The 21615-nt window shown below is 46.1% G+C and overlaps 2 protein-coding genes across 2 annotated transcripts; one reads left to right on the top strand and one right to left on the bottom strand.

Annotated features, from left to right (window-relative positions):
• The first annotated feature begins 1878 nt into the window (after window positions 1–1878).
• Window positions 1879–12432, top strand: rp1l1a (rp1 like 1a). The gene is made up of 8 exons (XM_063877513.1): window positions 1879–2059; window positions 3313–3565; window positions 3744–4136; window positions 4213–4477; window positions 4562–8568; window positions 8745–9608; window positions 9731–10483; window positions 11034–12432. Exons 2-8 carry the CDS (start codon window positions 3332–3334, stop codon window positions 11328–11330), a joined length of 6813 nt encoding a protein of 2270 aa, XP_063733583.1. The 5' UTR covers window positions 1879–2059; window positions 3313–3331; the 3' UTR covers window positions 11331–12432.
• Window positions 12433–13543: 1111 nt separating this feature from the next.
• Window positions 13544–18590, bottom strand: gckr (glucokinase (hexokinase 4) regulator). Its single transcript, XM_063877359.1, has 17 exons — window positions 18455–18590; window positions 18245–18313; window positions 18029–18102; window positions 17769–17835; window positions 17528–17581; window positions 17328–17422; window positions 17139–17244; window positions 16923–17041; window positions 16739–16837; window positions 16292–16389; window positions 16047–16114; window positions 15198–15294; window positions 15022–15125; window positions 14860–14934; window positions 14420–14563; window positions 14213–14347; window positions 13544–14010 (listed from the first exon to the last, which is right to left on the bottom strand). The coding sequence occupies exons 1-17, from the start codon at window positions 18533–18535 to the stop codon at window positions 13897–13899; spliced, it is 1599 nt and encodes a 532-aa protein (XP_063733429.1). The 5' UTR covers window positions 18536–18590; the 3' UTR covers window positions 13544–13896.
• Window positions 18591–21615: the final 3025 nt, after the last annotated feature.

Below are 21615 nucleotides of genomic sequence, written 5' to 3'. Positions count from 1 at the left end.
CGGAGCTGCCGCTGCTGCTTCAACATCGTATATGTTGTTTTTTCTGCATCTATAACCAGCTGTTCATCCTCCCTCATCTCTGCTGTCGGTATGAATCCATAAAGGTGAGATTGATCTCTTTCTGTTCCCCTAAACTCCTGTTGCTTAACTCATACAATGTGCATTGAACTCTAAATATGGTGCATAAATCATGTCGGTGCATGTTGGTTGGATGTGTTTTCACTTCTGCAGGAACGTGCACAGACATTTTAAGGGGTCTGTTGCTCTAACCTCAAAAAGGCACCCTAGCATGTACCTGAACTGTGGGAAAATGTGGTCATTCAACTACCATAAATCAATTATCGGGTTAATTGATAAAAAATGCAAATATTAATCAAGTAAAATACTGCACTCTTGTTGTGTAAGTGAATAAAGTCAATTTGTCGGCTGATTTCTACACTTTTTGTAGTTTTTCAGACATAGCCAGCCTTGATCCCACCCTGGTGTGTTTGGGACTTCATGTCTACAAACAGTATGGATGTGTGTGATGCAGTTGTTGTGCAGAGGTGTGTTCATTGGATGAGTGACAGACAGCAGGAGGGATTAATTAGGTTCAAAGCGGAGTGAGCAGATCTCCTAAAGTAGTCCACACATAATAGCCTCCGCTTTGCAACCTGAACCAATTACACCTGAGCACTGACACACTCACACGTTTGCAGCAGTGATGATTTCCCTTGATTTATCCACAAGGAATACTCATTAGTATTCCCTCGCTGTTGTCAGCACAGGAACTACTCATCCCTGACTTCCTGTCTAAGCAGAGGTCTCCAAAGGACCCACCTACTCTTTTCCTGTCGCTCATCAAAGCTGTGAAAGGCAGGGTTACATAAATCTGAATTGTGCAAGGAAGAATAGGCTGTTGTGTGAGCTGCTCTTGTATTAAAAGCACAGTACAGTGTCCCTGAACATCTGCAGGAGAAATGCAAATGTTTGAAGGACTCAAAATGATCAGAAAAACTGTCAAAAAGTATTTTGATTTGTTGCTTTTAAAAGAACGGTCTGTAGAAACAAAACTCAAGATGTCAGTTCATCTTAAAATTGTTCTTGCTTTCAACATATATTTGCTCTTTTAAAAAATATTACACTTGTTTTTTGTTTCTAATATCAAACAATGAGAGAGTTAATTGCCGTTAAAGTGGTTTTAACTCATATTAATGTTGGTCCGATCATGGATTCCTCACCCCTCCTGCAATGAGCTAATTGATTGGCCGACACAGTTCAATGGGAGCAGTTGGTGTTTTCAGTCATTCCCAAACAGGACGCCTCCCGCTGTCCGACAGATGTCTGTAATTACAATCCACTCCAAACACAGCAGTGTGTGTGTGTGTGTGTGTGTGTGTGTGTGTGTGTGTGTGTGTGTGTGTGTGTGTGTGTGTGTGTGTGTGTGTGTGTGTGTGTCAATGATCTTATAGGTTTTCAGTCACTAGAGGCCACCTACACACTACAGAAACAGATCTATATGTGAAAGAGACATCTCTCTACTGATTAAAATGCAGGTGTTTTTAATTTGATATATTTTCTACTATAATTGAAATTGAAGTTTGCAAGTAGGACAAATTCTGCTCTCCCGTCGACTTGTCCACAAGTTTGAATAAAAGATCAAAGTGGCAAATAAGCAATTGCCTCATCAGGTCAGCTACATAAGATTGTCTTGGCCTCACCATAGCAACACCTTACCTTCTCTCTCTCTCTCACACACACACACACACACACTCACACAGGTCCTTAAGCAGGCTTTTCGTTCTATCCTTAGCCTCGCTCCCCTCCCCTTTTCTCCTCATTTTTTCCTCCCGCCATCCTTCCTTCCCCCCTCTCCGTGCACCTGATTACCGCTTGCCATTTTACCGGGGGCTCTGCTTTCTTAGTGTGTGACTCGACCTGCAGAGGTAGCCATCACACACACGCACACACACACACACACATATACAGTAAAGCCACATAGTGCTGACTACTGGTGTGTCCCGGCACGGAAATATTCTCCAGCTTTTTCTCGTCTGTTTGGACAATGTTTCCTGAAAATGTGAGTAGTGTTTGGATAGATGTGGAGGAACAGTTCTTATGTAAGGCTTTTAAAAAATGGGGAAAAGTGGTTGAATGGTTATTTAGGTACAAAAACAGAAGCAAAACTTACTGGTTAGATCCTTTCCTAACTCGCTGCTATTCTGCTCTTGTGTAATGTCTTGGTAAGATGTCTATTTGTGTAATCTGGTAAAAAATTGTCTTTTAATTAGAATAAAAACTGGGCTAATTAAACTTTAAAGTAATACCCTTGAAATGAATGTGTGTTTTCAGGCAGGGAGAATAATGGAAAACAGATCATTTGATCAAGCATATTACATTCTCTTTCATGACTGCTTCCCGCGGTCTGTCGTGTAATAATTAGATTGGTTTCACCTTGGAAACCATTGATTTGCACCCATTGAGGAATCATGGTGGATGGTTGCGGATATTTTAGGAATAAAGACACGGAGCTGAAGAGGGATTAAGAAGCACCGCGTCACGGTGAGCATCTGAAGATAAGAGCAGTCTAGCCTCATGGGACTTAAAAAGCCTGCTAAGCCTCCTGATAACATTCCTCTTTTTTGTTATTGAAGGTCATCACAGTCATGATTTACATTATTATCACTCAGTTTAGTTTAAAGTGCGAGCTGTCACACTGACTGCTCTATCTGGCACCTGTTGCTGCTGTCAGGAGAATGGATTTTAGCTTCTTATAGAAAAGTATAAGAGATATAATCACTCTTTAAATCAGGAAATATCGAGCTTATGATCAAATTATGATTCAGGTTTCCTACATTATGCAAAATGAGGTTCATGTCCTCATGTTTAGGAGCAGGACTCAACGTTGTTACATCCGTTCCAAATAGGATTTATAACTGTGTGCTAGGTCGCTCCACTATATATAGCAGGCTGTGGGAAGCTCTCTAATTAACACTTATGTAGGTGTACTGTTATATTATGAGGCCACTCCATAGTTTTTTTGCCCAGAATAAAAGAATTAGAAGGCAATTTTAAGGCATTTAAATACAGGGGGAATAACATCCAGATTTCACAGGTAACACATAACTTACCACCGGTTTGATTTGGATGATTTTGTTCGAGACGCTTCACCTGCAAATGACACACTGCATGTAACCCCAGGTGGTCCTCCATCAAACCCCAGAGTTATCTTGAAAAGATGAAAGAAAAAGAGTGTCAGCAACACAATAGGAGTGGTAATCATGTTTGTTATTGTCCTGGATGATTGCAACCTCCCCTTTGTGTGTCCCTCAGGTGTGTGTGAGATCACAGCATGCATTCGGTCCATGCAGAGATGTGGGACCCCCAGCCCCGGTCTAATCATGCCTCGCCCTTCTCCCCGCGGCCCCCCTCCAACGCTCGCCTCGCACACGTGAGCACAAACACCCCGGCCAAGAGGATCACCTTCTACAAAAGCGGCGACAGCCAGTTCGGGGGCGTCAAGATGGCCATCCACAAGCGCAGCTTCAAATGCTTCGACACCCTGCTGGACGACCTTTCCCAAAAGGTTAGTGGGACGGGTTCAGAGATGGGGTTTATTTTGAAGCTCGCTGTGTGGATGCACTTTTCAAGATGAATAGATATCCTAAAATAAATACAGAGGTACATCCCAGGTCAAATAGTTTAGTTTATTACTCCAAGAACTCCTCACTATATGTCCCGTTTAATCCCGTGTCCACATCCAGGTGCCGCTGCCATTCGGCGTGCGGACTGTGACGACGCCCCGCGGCACCCACGCCATCCAACACCTGGAGCAGCTGCAGGACGGCGGCTGCTACCTCTGCTCCGACCGGCGGCACGCTAAGCCGGTCAACATGGAGCTGGCCAGCAAACGCCCGGGCATCTGGTACCATCACAGCAGGAGGCCCCAGGGGCTTGAGTCCTCATCCGCAACCCCGCCCGGACATTTGTCTTACAGGCAGCGGCGCATCCTGCTGGTGAAGAACAGCGACCCGGGGGTTCGGAGGAGCGTGGCGCTGAGCAGGAGGTCCACCCGGAGCATGGGGATGTTTCTGGATGCTGTGTCCGAGGTGATGCAGTTTCACGTCCGCAAGGTTTACACTGCAGAGGGACGCAGGGTAAGGAGTGTTTCTCTTACTTATGGTGGTGGAAAGTATCATGACTTTCATATTGCTGATGACACTGAATTTCCAGATCGACAGCGTGCAGAGCCTCATGACGTGTCCCGGTGTCTTGGTGTGTGTCGGACGGGAAGCCTTTAGCCCAATGTTGGTAAACTTCATCAGGAAGAGCTCAGAGGAAAAACTGCCCAGGGTGGGCAGCAGGTCCCCAGGTCTCGGACCCAGGACCCCTGGAAATGGGGCCCGATCTCCTGCCACTCAAGGAGTAAGATCCCCTCCTCATGGAGCTCATTCGAGAGCCAGCGAGTACAGTGAAGTGCTTGAAAGCAAGAAAAATGGTAATTAGTTTGATCTCAATTAAGTTAAATAAAAAGGTAAATACTGAGTCGTAATAACATTTCATTTTCCCTCTCTCCTGTCAGTTAACTTTGGTCTGAAAACCAAAAAAAGCATCATCCACCCTCGCTCAGATTCCTCAAACCGCTCCGCCCCTTTCTCCCTGTCCTCAGAGAAGTCGTACAGCACCGGCCTCAGACCGTCCATCATGAACGACGACATTGAGAAGCGTGTCGTGGTCAACAAAGACGGCAGCCTCTCCGTGGAGATGAGGGTGCGTTTCCGCCTGCAAAATGACGAGACTCTTCAGTGGTCCACACAAGTAAAGAAATCCCCATCTCTGACCAATGAATGCCAGGCCCCGCCCCACTATCTGCAGCAGGGCCAATCAGAGAGCTGCTCGGACCCCGACTCCTGCTCCTTTGACCCTGAGGGTGTGGATTACTCCAACCAGCCTCGCGTTATGGAGGGGAACGGCTGCCCCTGCTGCTACCACAGACCAGAGCAGCAGTACGACTTATGGGAGAACCCGGCACACTGCCACAAACACCACCCGGTCCCTCCTCCCCCTGCATCCAGACACACCGTCACCAGGCATACGCGCTCCTCTAGCTCTTCCTCGTCCTGCAACTCCAGGCGGGTGGTGCGCTGTCGAGCAAAAGCCGGGGTAGGGTCGGAGCCGGGCAAAATAGTCCAGGAAGAGATGTTTGTGACAGAGCAGGTGGAGGTGGAGCAGGACGGAGATACATGTGTCGAGGTGTGCAGGGTGAGCCGAGGCTGCAGCCGCAGTGAAGTCATCGCCATCGACAGGAAGTCAGTGGAGGAGGAGGAGGAGGAGGAGGAGGAGGAGGAGGAGGTTATGATGGAAGAAGAGGAACGTCCAATGTCTGCAATCAGCAGCTCTTCACACGTCCTCCAGTCCCTGAAGGAGGACCAGGATGATGAACTGCCACCCAGCGTCTCACAATGCTGCCATAGCATCGAACCGTCTCCAATGCATAAGGGCGATGAGAAAGAGAGGGGGAGCAGAGCGGACTCCTCCTGTCACTGTGGAGCAGAGACTCCACATCCAACAGCCGACGATCGAGCCCTGAGCTCCAAGTCCGGACAGAGTAGAGCATCTCACAGATCCTGCGAAAACAAGATCTCAGAGGCAGAGGAGGTTGCAGTAGAGGAGGCTGCAGAAGAGGAGGCTGCAGTAGAGGAGGCTGCAGAAGAGGAGGCTGCAGAGGATGAGGCTGCAGTAGAGGAGACTGCAGTAGAGGAGACTGCAGTAGAGGAGGCTGCAGTAGAGGAGGCTGCAGAAGATGAGGCTGCAGAAGAGGAGGCTGCAGAAGAGGAGGCTGCAGTAGAGGAGGCTGCAGAAGATGAGGCTGCAGTAGAGGAAGCTGCAGAGGATGAGGCTGCAGAAGAGGAGGCTGCAGAAGAGGAGGCTGCAGAGGATGAGGCTGCAGAGGATGAGGCTGAAGAAATAAAGAGGGTCGTTAGCAGCTTGTCTCAGCCGTCAAAGGCATCCAGTGTGTGCTCTAACTGCGGCGGCTGCAGACGCGGGGCGAACTCTGAGGCTAACAGTCGAGCGTCACAGAGGTCAGATCGCTCGCGCAAAGCCTCTCCGAAGCCTCCCACGCCTCTCGTTACTACCGCCAGTGACGACGAAGGCTCGGATTGTTCAGTCGGGTCGACGCAATCCAACAGGAGCAACCTCACCGGCCGCTGCTCTGCGATATCACACATCCTGGAGGAAAGAACACCCAGTAACATGTCCAATCCTGACGTTGAGGACGAAGGAGGCAGCGACAGTGATGAAAAGCCAGGAGAGGAGGCAGAGGAAGAGAGGGCTGGTAGCTCCTTTTCAGATAAATCTGGGGCGTCCGTTAAGACAATAACTAAAGCTGCTTCCCCGACTGGAAGTGCAGTTGTAGAGGAAGAGGACACAAACAAAAGAAGTCCCAGTGCCCTTTCTGCTAAATCTGCTAAATCGACTAAATCAAATGTGTCTGCAAAATCCAGCGCATCTCACAAGTCCAGCTGCAGTCACTGTGCTAGGCCAGCATCTGCAGCAGCTCAGGAAGCTGATGAAGCAGAAGAAAATGGACAACAAGAAGGAGTCGAGGAGAGAGCAGCGAGTGCCGCTTCAGCTAAATTCAATCTTTCAGCGAAGTCTCACAAGTCCTCCAAAGCTCTAGAAACTGGGGGAGGGGAAGAAGAAAGGGCTGCAAGTAGAGTCTCTGCTAGATCTAATGTGTCCGTTAAGTCCTCAAAGTCGTGCAAATCTAACGCTGAACCTCCGTGCACCAAGCAAAAGGGAGATGAGTTGGTGGAAGATGAACAGCAGAGGCCTGCAAGTGCAGTGTCTGCTAAATCAGCCTCCTCTGTGAAGTCAAGAGTGGCTTCTCCTGCCGTTGCAGAAAGAGCATCCAGCGGCATGTCGGGGAAATCAAACACTAATGCAAAATCCTCCAAATCCCGGAAATCTGCAGCATCTCCAATAAATGATGTACCTTCTATTGAGACAAACGGAGCAGAGGAGCAAAAGGAAAATCAAGAGCGGGCGGCAAGTGCTTTGTCTGTGAAATCCAAATCTTCCACAAGGTCCCGCACTTCTCACAAGTCCTGCAACAGTCTCAAACCGGTGTCATCAACACCACTTGTTGACGGGGAAGGAGATGAGACGATAGAGAGAGCTCAAAGTGCTGCGTCTGCAAAATCAGGGAAATCTAAAGTTTCTACTTCATCGCGTAAGTCTAATCTTGACAAGCAACAGCTGCTGCCTGAACTAGATGCTGGAGAGGCAAGAGGATCCAGTGCCTTGTCTGTACACTCCACAAAATCTGCAAAATCTGGCAGGTGTAGCTGTGGAAAAGCTTCAGCACTTGACAAGGAAAGGAAAGAGGAAGAGGAGGAGAATAATGAAGCAAGAGAGGAGGATTCTGAGCGGGCTGCAAGCGCCTTGTCCGACAAAAGTCAGAGGAAAGATTCAGGAGACACCGAGCAACCACTGAGTCGAAACTCCTCTGTCTCTCTCGGGTTAGCAGAAGACCTAGAAACAGTCGACTCAGACAGTGGCAAGTCCAGTGTTTGCTCCCACGTAAACACGGAGAAGAAGGGCCGACAGAAGACAGCTACCCCCCAGGAAACAGGCTCCACTGTGTCTCACAAGAGTCGCAGAAGCCCTCACAATTGCCCTGAAATCCCTACTATAAATACACCGGGAGGGAGTGAGGTGAAGGAGGAAACAACAGAGAGAGGAACCAGTGCAATGTCCGCTAAAAGCTCCGGGTCTCACAAGTCTTCTTCTCGCGTCAAAGCTCCGACCCCAACGAAAGAAGGAAATGAGCTTGAAGTTGACAACAGGACATCGTCTGCAATGTCCTCAGCAAGTGTTAGAGGCAGGAGCAAATCCTCTGCTAGTGCAAAAGCTAAAAAAGCAGAAGATTCAGGCGCTAGAAAACAGGAGAAAGACACGGACAGCAAGGCGGGAAGTGTGGACTCTAAAAGTGGGAGCTGCCTGAAGCCTGAATCGGCAGTTTCCACTCACTCAGGGTCCAAAACAAAAGCCTCAAAGCAGACTAAAGGAGAGGGTTCAGTGAAGAGTAGCGTGAAATCTTCCAAGTCTCAAAAGAAAGGAGTGAAGTCCTCAAGCCCGAACCCCTCCCACAGCTCCACCCTGTCCCAGTCTCTGTCCGCCGCTGACCTGCTGAAGGAAACCATGGCGCGTCCAGAGTATAAAAACAGTGACAGGAGTCAGAGGAGAGAGGAGGCGCTGTCGCCCGCCTGTCTGCCCAATGCCTCCCCCAACGAGGTGGTCAGCGACTGGCTACGGAGCCTGCCCAACAGCATGATGGGAGCCAATGAGGAGGGGATGGAAGAGAAGCCTGCAGAAGAAGAGGAGGTTCATGTGGAAGAGGAGGGGAAAGTTGAGGCAGAGGAAAAAGAGGAAGAGGAAGCAGCGGAGGTTTCTGATCCAGCTCCAGAGGAAGCAGTGGACGCCTCTCCTCAGGACCAACCTCTGCCCCAGAGCTGGAAGTCCTCAGCTGCAGTGATGAAGGTCCTGCTGAGCTCCTCCATGGGCCGATGCAAGAGCATGCCAGAGGTACAACTTTATGCAAGTGCTTTTTAGTCTGTGTGATAGGAATATTTAGGAAATTGAAAAAGTTTAGTCAGTGAAAAATGTATAAAATCTTTCCAAGAATGGCTAATTAACTAGGAAATTGATTGTGTGAATTTCTTTGAGTTTAATTGATGTATTTAACATGTTCTCTGCTGTAGGTGTCTCCAGTTTACGGTCGTAAACTGAGCACATCGGCCCGGGGGCTCCTGGACTGTTTGACCCAGCTCCAGCTCATTGATCCTGCAGTCGGCCAGCACAAGAACGGCAACCAGCGCTACGAGGACGTTATGATCATCCTGCAGTCCCTCTGGCTCAACGAGCAGAACAATGACTTAGTCAAAGAGCAGGTGTCTCCACCGAGGTCCTCGTCCGGGCTGGGACTGAGCAGCGGTTCTGCAGGATCCGGGAAGGACAATGGGAATCATGGTGGGGATGAAACGAAGGAAGAGGAAACAAAAGAGGAGGAGGAGGAGGCGGCGGAGAAGGCTGTAGAAGAGGAGAAGGGGGAGGAAGTAAATGTGGAGGCAGAACTAGAGGAAGATGTACATGTGGAGGTGGTCCTTCCAAATATGGAAAGCCCGAAAAAAACCACCAACGATCCTTCGTCCAGCTCGGCAAATGACAGCTCCAAATCCCCCACCGACAACGAGCGAGACACGCTGGACGACTCCAGCTCGGCCACGCCCCCGACCGTCGTGAGAGCACCTTTGTCCAAAAGACAATCCCAGGACCCCGATCCGGTGTGGGTGATGACGCTGTTGAAGAAGCTGGAGAAGCAGTTCATGAATCACTACATCACAGCCATGGCGGAGTTCAAAGTGCGCTGGGACCTGGACGACAGCCTCGTCCTGGACACCATGATCGGCGAGCTGAGGGACGAGGTGAGCAAACGCATCCAGAGCAGCATCCAGCGCGAACTGAAGAAGATCCAGAGCCGGGCCGGACGCTCGCCCCGGCCTCCGCAGAGAGGGAATCTCTCCCGGGAGTCCACCATGACGGACAGGAGGCGTAAAATACTGAGGGTAGGTGCACCAAATCATCGTCATCAGAAGAGACACATTTTAATCTATTATTATTATAAGCAGCATTTTATTTTACACTGTATTTTTAGCTCATCTTGTTGTCCCATTTTACTTGAATAAAGGTCATGAAGAACCAGCCAAAAACGGTCGATTCCGACGGAGAGTTGACGGGCGAGTTCAGCGACCAGCGCAGCGAGGACGAGTATTGCCCCTGTGATGCGTGCGTCCGCAAGAAACTGGCCGCCCGGCCTGTCAGAGAAAACCCGATCCCGAGCGCCGATCTTCCGATGTCGAGGGAGTTTGATCTCCTCAAGATACTCCAGCTGAAGAAAAGCCCGTTGCCCGTTCTCCAAGTTGCACCTAAGGTAGAGGAGGAGGAAAGTGAGGCTGCAGCAGAGGAGGGGAGGAACCTAGAGGTAGTGCAGGAGGAAGAGGAGGACCAGGACACTAAAGAGGATATCAAAGCTAAGATTGTTTTAGAGGAGACGATCCCAGAGGAAGATGAGGAAGAAGAAGAGGAGGAAGGTGGTGAGGAAGCCGGGGAAGAAAATGGAGAGGAGGCTGAATGCCAGTGTGCTACAATTAAGGAGGAGAGTGAAGAAGCAGAAGAGGGAGAGGAAGACAACACAGGTGAGGAAGAAGAAAGAGCAGTAGAGGAAGAGGGGGAGAAAGTAGAGGAGGAAGAGGAGACAGGAAGTGGGAAAGAGGAGGAGGAAGTGAAGGAGGAAACAACAGGCGAGGATGAAGAAGCACCTGGAGAAACAGAGGAGGATAAAGCTGCAAAAAATGAAGAGGAGGAAGATGCCGGAGAGGGGGAGGCAAATGACGAAGAGGAGGGAGGCGAGCAGGGAGAGGAGGACAGAGCTTCATCACAGGTAGGATCAACGGACAGCAAAAGGGATTATTTAATTATCAAAGTGTTTATTTTGAGCATGGATCCCAGTTATGAGTCAGTTATGTTTATTCTTATATGAGTTCATGTTTAAGTTACTTCCAACATATGAGAGCCTATTCAAGATTTGATCACATGTTTTTACCGTCTTTACATGCATTATTAATCGGGATATTTAATAAGTAACTGTTTTATTTCCTTTCCTTCTGTCCTGTGAGTGCACAAGACAAACATTTTGGTTTTAACCCTGAACATTAAGTGCACTTTAAAGAGGAATCTGACCTTCTGCAGCCTCCCTGCTAAGTCTAAGCCTGTGGGAAAAGATAATCTCGCTATCCAATTAGACCGACTGAACAAATCTGTTGTGTTTTCAGCAGCACCTCCACTGACATGTGCTGTTGTTGTCAGCAATGAAAAAGTATTGCATGTATTAACTGCAGCCTCTGTGCAATGATAAGCGCTGTAATTACGGGGCCAAAGTAGAACCGTTAATTACCCAGAGATAATTAACTGTTTTCTTGTTTGGCCCTCAGTGCCAGGAGGTGACCGAGGGAGAAGACACGGAGGAGAAACATGACGGAGATGCAGGCGAAGAGGAGGAGGAGGTGAAGAAAAGATCCGATGTAGCCCTCCTCCATCAGTTCACTAGATCCTCTGTGGAGTCGCAGCCCGGCTCCCTGGAGGACATCGACACAGATTCCCCCCCGATCCCTGTAGACTCCATAGAAGTGCCCAAAATGGCCGGGGGCGGCACGGGCCAGAGGAGGAGCCGCTCGCCGGGACGAGTCAAATGCCGCAAACCCAAAGACAACGAACCGGACGATCAATAACTAAAAAACCCCCATAAACCCCTTCGCTCTATCGGTGATGGAGATGTTGCGACCAAAAATACAAAGAACTCAAACACTTGAAGCACTTTATCACTCCAGATCCGCGATTCATCCACTATTTTAGTATATTTTATAAGTTAAATATAAGGGAAATGTCTGTACTTTGTATTGTATGTGTACTAATAATAACACTTGACTCCTATGGGTGTATAATGTGAACTCAGTGGATCACAGGTTGAATGATTTATTGAATCATAGCCATTTATATAACAAGTACCTCATTAGACGTCACCTGTTTCACTTTAATCCTTTGTCTCATTATGTTCTCAGGGGTTTGGAAAGTTACTTCCTAGATGTTATTTAAGTACCTGCTTGATGTAATCTGATTACCTTAAAGGAATAGTTTGACATTTTGAGAAAATGTTTGCTAAATATGGAGCTAAAGCTAGCCTAGCTTAGCTTAGCACAAAGACTTGAAGCAGGGGGAAAAGCTAGCCTCAGCTAATTTAAAAAGGTACTTTTTAATTGACTCCTAAATTGACAGATTATATTCCACATTGCTGTCTTTATTTAAGTATATTAATTGAATTATATTTGAGTTATTTAACCTTTGTGTACTCTGTACCTCATTATATTAATGTAGTCCAAACACTGTCATCATTTACTGTACAGACAGAAGCTCTAGTCATACACCGAGCATATCTGATGTCTGAATATCAGGTCGATGTGAACCTTCCTCTGATGCTTAAACACAAGAGCTTGTCTTTGGTGTGTGTGTGTTACATGCTGTGTATTCAGGAGGGGTTTGCATAGTGAGCCGTGTCGAACAACTGCGTGAAGCATGTTACTGATGCCTTACTGTATCCATGGTTATATGAAGGTAGAGCGACAGACACAGATGGGGGGGGTGGGATCAGGATGAAGTGTCTGCCTGACATCTTGAGCCTGATTAGGAGGCCGGATTGAATCAAATCCGCTCTTTAAAAAGCAGAAAATTGTATTTTTAAAAGACTCGCAAAGAGTATTTGCTCTTGTTTAACCCAGACATACTCTGTGTGTGTGTGTGTGTGTGTGTGTGTGTGTGTGTGTGTGTGTGTGTGTGTGTGTGTGTGTGTGTGTGTGTGTGTGTGTGTGTGTGTGTGTGTGTGTGTGCCTACGCTGGTCTGTTTGATCAGTGTGTGACATCACCAAGTGAACATCATGTAGAGCAACTGAATATGAGTGTAATGATGTTGATATGAATAAATTAAACGCGCAGGAAGGTGACTCTCATGTGCCGTTTCTTAATTGGACCTCTACCCTAATTGGGGATAGTTGGGATGGGGGCAACAGGAACATTTAGCTGCCAGACTGGCCCTTTCAGATTGGGAATTGAAGCTGATTTTATGCTTTTTTCTGAGCCACCAGACTCCTTTTACAACGCTGCCTTGATTGATGACTTGTTGTTGTTGTTTCTTATTTGATCAATTATTGGTTTGGCTCACAGATCAAGGCAGCGGAAGACCAACAATCCCTGGGTTTTATGAGGTAAAATTGCTTCAACTAAGTCTGGGGGCCTTGGTGAGTGCATAAATGTAGTCCAAACTTAGACTGTACCCAGCTAACCGCATGGAAAGGTGGTGAAAATACTTAAATCTTAACTGATAATTGGCTAAACTACATTTGAGACTATAGGAATACCTCATATAACCCCACTTCAAAACATCCAAACCATTCTTAATATTCATTTTAAAGTGAATTCAGTGTTACATTGTGCAGGCTACAGTTGTTATGCTTGTATGCATAACAAGAGCAATGTGCTTCTGCTCTCTGACGCAGATCAGATGTGCTCTTTTACCTTCGCTCTTTCCTTGTGCACTTGGCACAGTAGTTCCCAAAGCTGCTCAGCTGCCCTCAAGATACACACATGTCACACTAATCCCGCACCTGTGTGTGTGTGTTGGGCCACGGAGGGATTGAGGTTGACTTACATCACATTGACCGATATGGAAGAGCCTGTACTGTACCTGCAGAAAACTGTAACAGTACAAGGAGTGGAAATGTCAGCGAATCTTCAGACTGTATTTTGTACCCAGGTTTGATTATGGCTTTTGTATATGTCATACCTCTCTCTCTACACTAAAACCTCTTAAAAATAGAGGCATTAATGCAAAAAAACATCAACCCAGTATCAATTATAGTCCTTTTAACACAAGTTATGCAATAAACTGTCTTTATTTTCATATAACACACCAGGAGAAGTATGATTTCTCTGCATGCCAATCATAAAAAGTGCATTTAATTGAATTTTAATCACTACATTTGTCTGATTTTATTTCGCACACTATATCTTAACATCTGCCTACATATTTAGAACCTGTTTCAGTATAAATTGAAGCTTCATTTGCAGGTTGTTGAGTGTGCTGAGGTGTCAATGCCGCCCCTTTGTGGTATAACATGGTATTGCATGAGGCAGGTGTCAAAATGATTTTAGCTTCTCAATCAAATCAGGAACCAATAAAAGATGACCTTTGACTGAAGTGTCTTAATAACTCTAACTATATTTTTAAAATCTGTGAGCTATAAATTATGACAGACAAGCCTCCACAGCATCCCTTATGATTGGTTGTTGCTCCAAACGAAGCCCCGCCTCCGCCACAGAGCAACCAGTCAGCAAACAGACTAAAGCCAGAGGCACCACCTACACACACGCACACACACACACACACACACACACACACACACACACACACACACACACACACACACACACACACACACACACACACACACACACACACACAACACACACACACACACACACACACACACACACACACACACTGAAATATAATGATATGATATAGATATAATGATACTTGAGCATCCTGCTGCCTCCTCACCTTGCTCCTGGTTCTGGCAGTGTGTGTGTGTGCGCTGACGTCAGAGGATGTGATGTCACCGGTCAGATGGTCCACTCTGTAGACGGCCTTCAGGAGAGCCTCCTCACATTTTGACTCGGGAAGGCCTGACAGTTTCTGGAAGGGAAAGATGAATGTGTGCACTGCAGTAGAGGGGGTTGTGTGGGTAACATGGGGGTGTTTCTGTACCTGCAGGAGACGAGTGGCTCTGCAGTAGAGCTTGCTGTTTGTGACCTGCAGGTCCATCATGTGGTTCTTGTAGATTTTCCCCTTTAAGACGTGAGCGCCGGTGCTCAGCCCGTTCAGCAGCAGCTTAGTGCACAGCTCCCACTGCTGAGAGAGAGGCCGCTATTGATTATCTGTTCTCTGCATTTACATAAGCTACAGTGAGAGGAAGAAAAAAAGAACAACTGACATCTAAAATAAGAGCTATAAAACACAGGGAAAACTGCAGATCGATAAAGATGGAATTAGTTTTACAGCTCTGTTGAAGGAGGGTGGGAGACAGATACAAAGACAGTATAATGAGGCACAATAAGTGTGTGTGTGTGTGTGTGTGTGTGTGTGTGTGTGTGTGTGTGTGTGTGTGTGTGTGTGTGTGTGTGTGTGTGTGTGTGTGTGTGTTGTACCATTTGAAGTAAGTCTGAAGCAGGTGATGGCCAAGTGATTCTTAGTGAGGATAAACACAGCTGATTGATGTCGTCCTGCATAGAAAACAGATTTTATTCGATGGATATGTGCATTGATTGAGAGACAGACAGGCAGGCAGGCAGGCAGACATGCAGACAGACTTGTTGAACTGCAGTGTCTCCCTCCACTCGATGATAAACAGCATGCAGGTTGGACGTCTTTTCTCTCACTCTTCTCGCCAACATCTCCACGTCACGGACATCATCTGTGGAGAGAGAAGGCCATTAAGATGCATGCTGATTTGGACTAAACTCAAACAGAAAACCAGTGGTCTCACCAGTCTGTGTGTAGATGAGAAGAACCATGTCGTGGTCATCCAGAGAGGGCAGAACTACATGCAAGAAATCCTCATGTGATAATGGAAAGTCAGGACCCTGGAGGAAAGCAAAGATATGATAAGTATGCAACCTTGTGTTTTGTATCCGACTGTAGTTCTCTGTAGTCTCTGTTGTAAAATGCCAACGTTTGTTTGTGTGCATTTTCTACAGTTGTGAATATTTAATGCTATGATGTAAAAATAAAGGTTGTATATTTAAATAGGATGCAAATGCACAAGGGATTCACAGAAAATGCAAAAACTACATAATGCAAATGTTCTCCCACAAAAGGGATATGGAAATGATTTTAAAAAGCCAAATTCACCTGGCAGCTTTGGTTGGATGAAGAGCTGCCAGCAGTGTAATAAAAAGCAGATTATTTTAAAACAGACAAGTCCTACAGTACATGGTTTCATGCTAATCCTGCTCCGGGTTAATCTACAAGTGAGACACTGCAGGGACAGATGTGACATTACACGGTGTAAAATAAGAGCTGGATTTAATTTTAATTGGATTTGGGTGGATTCTGGACATATTAATACTTTGTAAGGCCTTGTAAGGGTTTCCCAGAGTTGTTTAAAAAGCCAAAAGACAAGCTGGAACATACAGTAAATCTCAAGTGTGGAGGAGACAGCTCATACTGACAGCACTAGTGCAGCTAAGAGAGAGGTAAATCTAAATGTACAGTGGCGGTTTTTCATCGTCGGAAACCATGTCGCTGTGCTTCCTGTCGGGTATATTGTTTGCATTCATTCAATATTTCTTCTTTTGTTTCAATAAATGTGATGTCATTGTTTCCATTCACGTACCAGTGGTCCCTCATTGTTCCTCAGCTCGTTGTACCCTCGGCTGATGAAGCCCCGGACATCTTCGTAGTCTCTCACACACACACAAATGATATTAATGCAAATGCAAAAAGTTCATAAAATGCATCTCCAATTATTCTAAAGAATTCACATATTCACGTTAATTTTGCACCCACAAAAAGTGTGCATTGAGCTGCAAATGAAGCAGTGTTGTGTTGGTGATAATGAGGACCACACACTCCTCTCACCTGCTCCAAATGTTGGCACACACTCGCTGGCGTCGATGAGAGCGAGCACGCCAAGGGACCCCCAGCCCAGGTAACACACACGCCTACCACGCTGCAGACTGAAGCACGTAGGGGAGAGTTATAAGTCAAAATAAGTCAAATCAACAAAGGGGTTTTGCATCATCTTACACATTTGATATGTCTGCTATAGTGTCTGTTTAACAAGAGGAGAGGCTTATATTCCCTCTCTGTGTGTGTTTTCTCCACCACTGCAAGCTAGAGAAGCAGCTAATCCACCATGAAAAATGTAATTGTTGTGGGTTTCAAGGAGCCGCGTCTCCACTGTGTGATATGTTTGCCGGGCGTCTGGCTGCTAAGTATAGGATGCTGCTCTGAATCAGAACCAGTCTGTTTGCCTTGTTAAGTCAAATCCAAGGTGACAAGGAAGTTGTGAGCAGGATGTTCCACCTCTTTCCAGCGGCCTCCAACAGAGCGCTCATCCCCTCTCTGTGAGCGTAGGGGATTTCCAGAGTTTCCTTGTACGCTCTCATGTGCTGCAGGATTGCCCTGTTGGGAAATAAAGGAGATAGCTTCGAATGTGTCTGGGTGCAAAGGTGCATGCTATAAACTACATGAAATGATAAGTGCTTACTGCTGAGTGACGGGTGTGTGTGTGAAGGCTGCAGCGTGAGCAGCAGACAGCACCACCTCCAGGAGGATCTTAGTAGCGCTGCCTCCTTTCATCCTGGAGGAGCCGCTGATGGCCTCCGGCTGAACACACAGATACACACACGCGTACATGAAGGGCTGTCACTATATCTGATTTGCTCTGCATGATATCCTGACACCTTTAAGTATAGGTTCTTACCCCGACTGCTGGGTTGATGATGAAGGCCTTTTGACTTTTAGCGAGCGCCTCCATCCTTTGCACCACGCTGCGGAAAGTGAAGGTGCAGCCTGGGATGGGCTCGTCCCTATCACAGTGTTATTTTAGATGTCATACTACTTAGCATGAATGGAATAAGAGTGAAGATCACACACACACACACACACACACCTGGCCTGATGTGTGGGATTGAAGCCCAGCAGAACAGGGGTGTAGACGTCAGGGTGCTGCAGGCAGAGCTCCAGCTGACCGGCCACAAATGGAGCCTATAGTACACGCCATAAAATTCAGCAAGCTTGCAATATTCTGACTGATAATTAACATCCTCTTCAACATGAGTTTAGATTCTGCTTAATTTAAAAGAGACTTACGGATAAACCACAGGAAATACCAAGGAATAAGACACGCTTCTTTCCCTCACAGATCTGCAGAACAACAAAAACAAAGTCACATCAATGTTGACTAAAACAAAAAGACACACACACACACACACACACACACACACACACACACACACACACACACACACACACACACACACACACACACACACACACACACACACACACACACACACACACACACACACACACTCTACACTACGTCCCTGACCTCCTTCAGACTGAGCATGCCCATTTTGGGATCGTCCTCAGGAGCCTCCTGGGAGGAAAACAGAGCTCTGAGGAAGATGGGAAGACAGGGATTTGATTCAAACAGAGGCTCAGAAATAGAAAAATATTGTCGGCTCATTTCCCTAATTTCTACTTCAAGATGCACATGTAATTTAAAGATGTAAATCTGTACATCCAGCATGCAAAACAGGTCAAATATTAAGACAATTAAGTTAATTTCACTATATTTTCCCACCATACCTGTCTCCCCCTGCAATGGTGTAGGAGTAAACCGGACTCCGGTTCAGCTCCTCCAGCGCTCTGTTGAAAGCTGACTAAAAACACACAAAACAAGTGATTCAATCATGACTTTGTCAAGACTATATCCTTTGCTATTCTTGGACATTCCTAGAACACGCAAAATGCTTTTCCTCTGTATTCCTGGTGGGATAAATCCTATTTCAGGGCAGCTTTTACCGTGACGAGGAAAGCCAGTCGACCAGAAGTCCCACAGCCACTCAGCACAACAAGGCTGTCCCGGGGATCCTGGGGAAGAAAGAGAAGACTTTGACACCGTCCCTGAGTGACCAAGAACAGAAGATACTGAGAAGCTCTTTGGGGTTTTAAAACATTCACAGAAAACAAAGTTAAATGAGATTAAATATGACTCCTTTCTATAGCAGATACCTTCAGGATGAGCTCCACCTTCTGAGCAACCTCCATCAATGTTGCCACCACTTGGTCACTCGTCAGCGTCTGGAAAGACATTCAACATTCATTTCCTTTAAAGAACCTCTCAAAATAAAGCCTTCCATCATGCACCCTACCGGTAGGTGGCTCCGGTCCTCTTCTTGAACCTCTGGGGGGGGGGGGGGGGGAGGGGGGGGGGGGGTCACAGGCCTGCCAGCATCCTCACATACAAATCCGAGAAGCCGGTCGATAGCCCGCTCAGGGTTAGACTTCTCCGAAACAGGGAGTAACGGCTCGTAATCTGGGGACTGACAAACATTTAATATCAATTTTTTAGAAAAATCTAGCGACTCAAATTAGTCCCTAGCCAATAAAATGAGTAATAAATGTGATATAAACACTTTTTTAACAGTTCATTTCCTGCTTGTTTCGTGTTTTGGTGACAATAAAGCTTCAGTTGTTGTAAATACATGCATGTATGACCCAAAGACAAACTATTCTTTCACTTACTTCCCATTCATGCATGCTGGAGAGACTGCATGTCCACTCTGATCCCGACATCGTGCATGAGTCTGTGGCCGGAAACGTCCCTCTGTGCAGCCCGTTTCCTTTGTGTCAGCTACAGGGATTTGAAATGAAAAGCACAGAGTGCTCGGCTCTATCTGTAGGGACAAAGTTTACTGGAGGACCTTTGAGACGAGAGAGCAGTGAAAGGAGGTGTCACACACTGACACAAATGCACAGAACTTCTCTGAATAACGTTGTAACTCAAAGAGGCAAATGGAGTTGCAAGATCAAACTGAGTGCAGCTTTCCTTATTCTCAAACAGCCCTGCAGTGTCCCAGAGATCCAAGTGATTGTCAGCAGTGTGAAAATATTTACACGGCAGCAGATTGTAGAGTCTGATACATCTCATCGCCTTCAGAGTCAGACTGTTTGCTGCAGCGTGCCTCACTCCTCCAAACTCCCACCACAGTCTGTCGTAGCGCCGGCCAACGCTCGCAGTGTCACAGAGGACATTTACCACCTTCCATAGACACGATATTATCACCTCACACCTGCTGTAAGGTCAACACAGAGGTGGAAAGTAAGGTGTTCATGTTCATCGTGACTACATAAAATACTTATTTTATGTAGTGTATTGAGTGGTTGCTGCATCTGTTTCATGGGTATTCTAGTTTTTGTGTCCTGAAATACTGAAAATATTCAAATTTTAAAGACAAAAACTCCTTAATTATGTTGTTTTTGTTTGTTTTCACGCTCAAAACTGTTTAATTTGGTGTACAGATATGTTTATTATTAAGTAAATTGATTAAATATAAGGAAAGAGTATGATCATTACTCATTTTTGGACATAAAAGCAATGTTTATTGATAGTTTGCTGCATGTTAACGGGTATTCTTGTTATGATTTCTTAATTATACCCTATAATTTGAGGGTTTTTTCCCCAAACAAATGTATTACAAGGCTGGTGACTGTCTGTACAGTGATGCATGTGTAGGCTTCTTACTCACGCTGATTATTAATGATATCAGACATCTGAGGACAGCTCGGTGTTAACCTCTCTGAGTCAGAGCAACAGCAGAGAGCTGTGCGTACGGCTGCGTGATAAATCACAGAAGAGTCATAGTAAAGCTTTTTTAAAAAGGTAAAACTCAGCCAATATCAGCACACAAGACACGATTCAGAGAGCTAATTTAAAGTGTTTAAACAGAATGCTGTTCACTCGTCAATCAGACTTGACTCTTTAATGAACCTAAACATTTTCCCCCGAACAAACAGATGGTGAAGAGGCAGAAGTGATATATGTTTGCAGCTCAGAAACAGATTTATTTCTTCAGTTTCTCGTTGGAATTTTGCCTTTCAATAACTGTGTTCAACATGCCCGATTCAGCATGGGTTTACTCTTCATAAATAACGAAAATGCACTTGAGTGGACTCAGGTCAAGTACTGACTGAGACGCAAGTGTGTGTGCGTCTCAGTCAGGCCTGCAGCTGCAGCATGTTGACCTTGGCACCAAACCTTGAAAGGTCCTTTGATTCAAAGCCTTCCTTCCCATCAGTCTCAGCATTATTCATAATTCCTCACAAATCTAGTCCTAAGGAGCAAAATAAGTCATTAAGACTTTAAATAATTTCTCTTACAATTAGTTGTCAAATCCTTGAACAAAAAATGGTGAGTTAGTTCTGTCATTTTTCTACGGGACATTGCGACTAAGACAACTTCAACACATCATCGCTATCTGCTTCTTTGTGCCTTAAAATAAACTCCAAACCTCTTAAAGAGCCCCGGTTTCTAATACAAAAAGCAGCTGATTTCTTACACTGCCAACTCCCTTCAACTTCTGTTCAGCAAGACGGTTTTAGGGCCATATTTAGCCTCATAAAAACAGAGAAAATCAAGAATTAGTTGGAATTTTAGTTTGGTTATTTGTATAAATGTGCAACTCTCACTTGTGGACAAAAGCCGAACACGTCTACAAAGTTTGCTGCTGACACATTAATGTTATATTTGGTGAAATTAGCCTTAAGTCAAAGTGTCAGGGTGAAAAAGCCCACACTTTGAGCTGACGCACAATAGCTCCTGTATGGATGTCACTCTCTCAGTCTTTCTTTCTCTCTCGTTCGTTCTTGCACACACACAAACACACACACACATGTACAACCAAATCGACTCCCTCTGCCTGCCCTTCAGCTGCACAGCCACTGTCGTCATGACAACAGAGAGGCTAATCTCCAGTGGACAGAAGAGATGGAGAGAGAGAAAAGTGCAAGAGCATGTACAGGAAACGTGCTTCTGAGAGCTGGGAGCAAGTGTGGTAGATATGCAGTGCATGCTTGCATATTTCTGTGTGTGTGTGTGTGTGTGTGTGTGTGTGTGTGTGTGTGTGTGTGTGTGTGTGTGTGTGTGTGTTTGTGTGTAAGCGTGCTTGGGAAAGGGGGTTTGATGATGCACGTGTTTGTGAATTAGCCTGTGCATCGCCTCTTCAATTTAATGACATCGCTGATTGCATTTTATAAGGGAGATCTGTTCAAAGAAGAGTGCAGATTGGCTTTCTATATGATAAAACCCAATCCTTCCATACTTCCTCCAAGCTTTAAATCCCCCTTTCATTTTTCCTCCTCCTGAGCTTCATGATCTAAAAAGAAATCCTAAT

The sequence above is a fragment of the Eleginops maclovinus genome, chromosome 24, assembly GCF_036324505.1.
Source record: "Eleginops maclovinus isolate JMC-PN-2008 ecotype Puerto Natales chromosome 24, JC_Emac_rtc_rv5, whole genome shotgun sequence".
In the NCBI taxonomy this organism is placed as follows: Eukaryota; Metazoa; Chordata; class Actinopteri; order Perciformes; family Eleginopidae; genus Eleginops; species Eleginops maclovinus.
Note: the sequence above shows the minus strand (reverse complement) of the source record. Positions and strands in the feature narration are given on the sequence as shown.

What these genes read in the sequence shown, in the direction of transcription:
- rp1l1a (XM_063877513.1), top strand. Translation starts at nt 3,332, where the DNA reads ATGCATTCGGTCCATGCAGAGATGTGGGACCCCCAGCCCCGGTCTAAT. An exon ending in GCTTGAAAGCAAGAAAAATG is followed by an intron (nt 4,478 to 4,561) that starts GTAATTAGTTTG and finishes CTCTCCTGTCAG; the next exon opens with TTAACTTTGGTCTGAAAACC. An exon ending in AGGACAGAGCTTCATCACAG is followed by an intron (nt 10,484 to 11,033) that starts GTAGGATCAACG and finishes TTTGGCCCTCAG; the next exon opens with TGCCAGGAGGTGACCGAGGG.
- gckr (XM_063877359.1), bottom strand. Translation starts at nt 18,535, where the DNA reads ATGTCTTTCCAGACGCTGACGAGTGACCAAGTGGTGGCAACATTGATG. An exon ending in GTATTTCCTGTGGTTTATCC is followed by an intron (nt 17,423 to 17,527) that starts GTAAGTCTCTTT and finishes CGTGTACTATAG; the next exon opens with GCTCCATTTGTGGCCGGTCA. An exon ending in TCTCATCTACACACAGACTG is followed by an intron (nt 15,126 to 15,197) that starts GTGAGACCACTG and finishes CTCTCTCCACAG; the next exon opens with ATGATGTCCGTGACGTGGAG.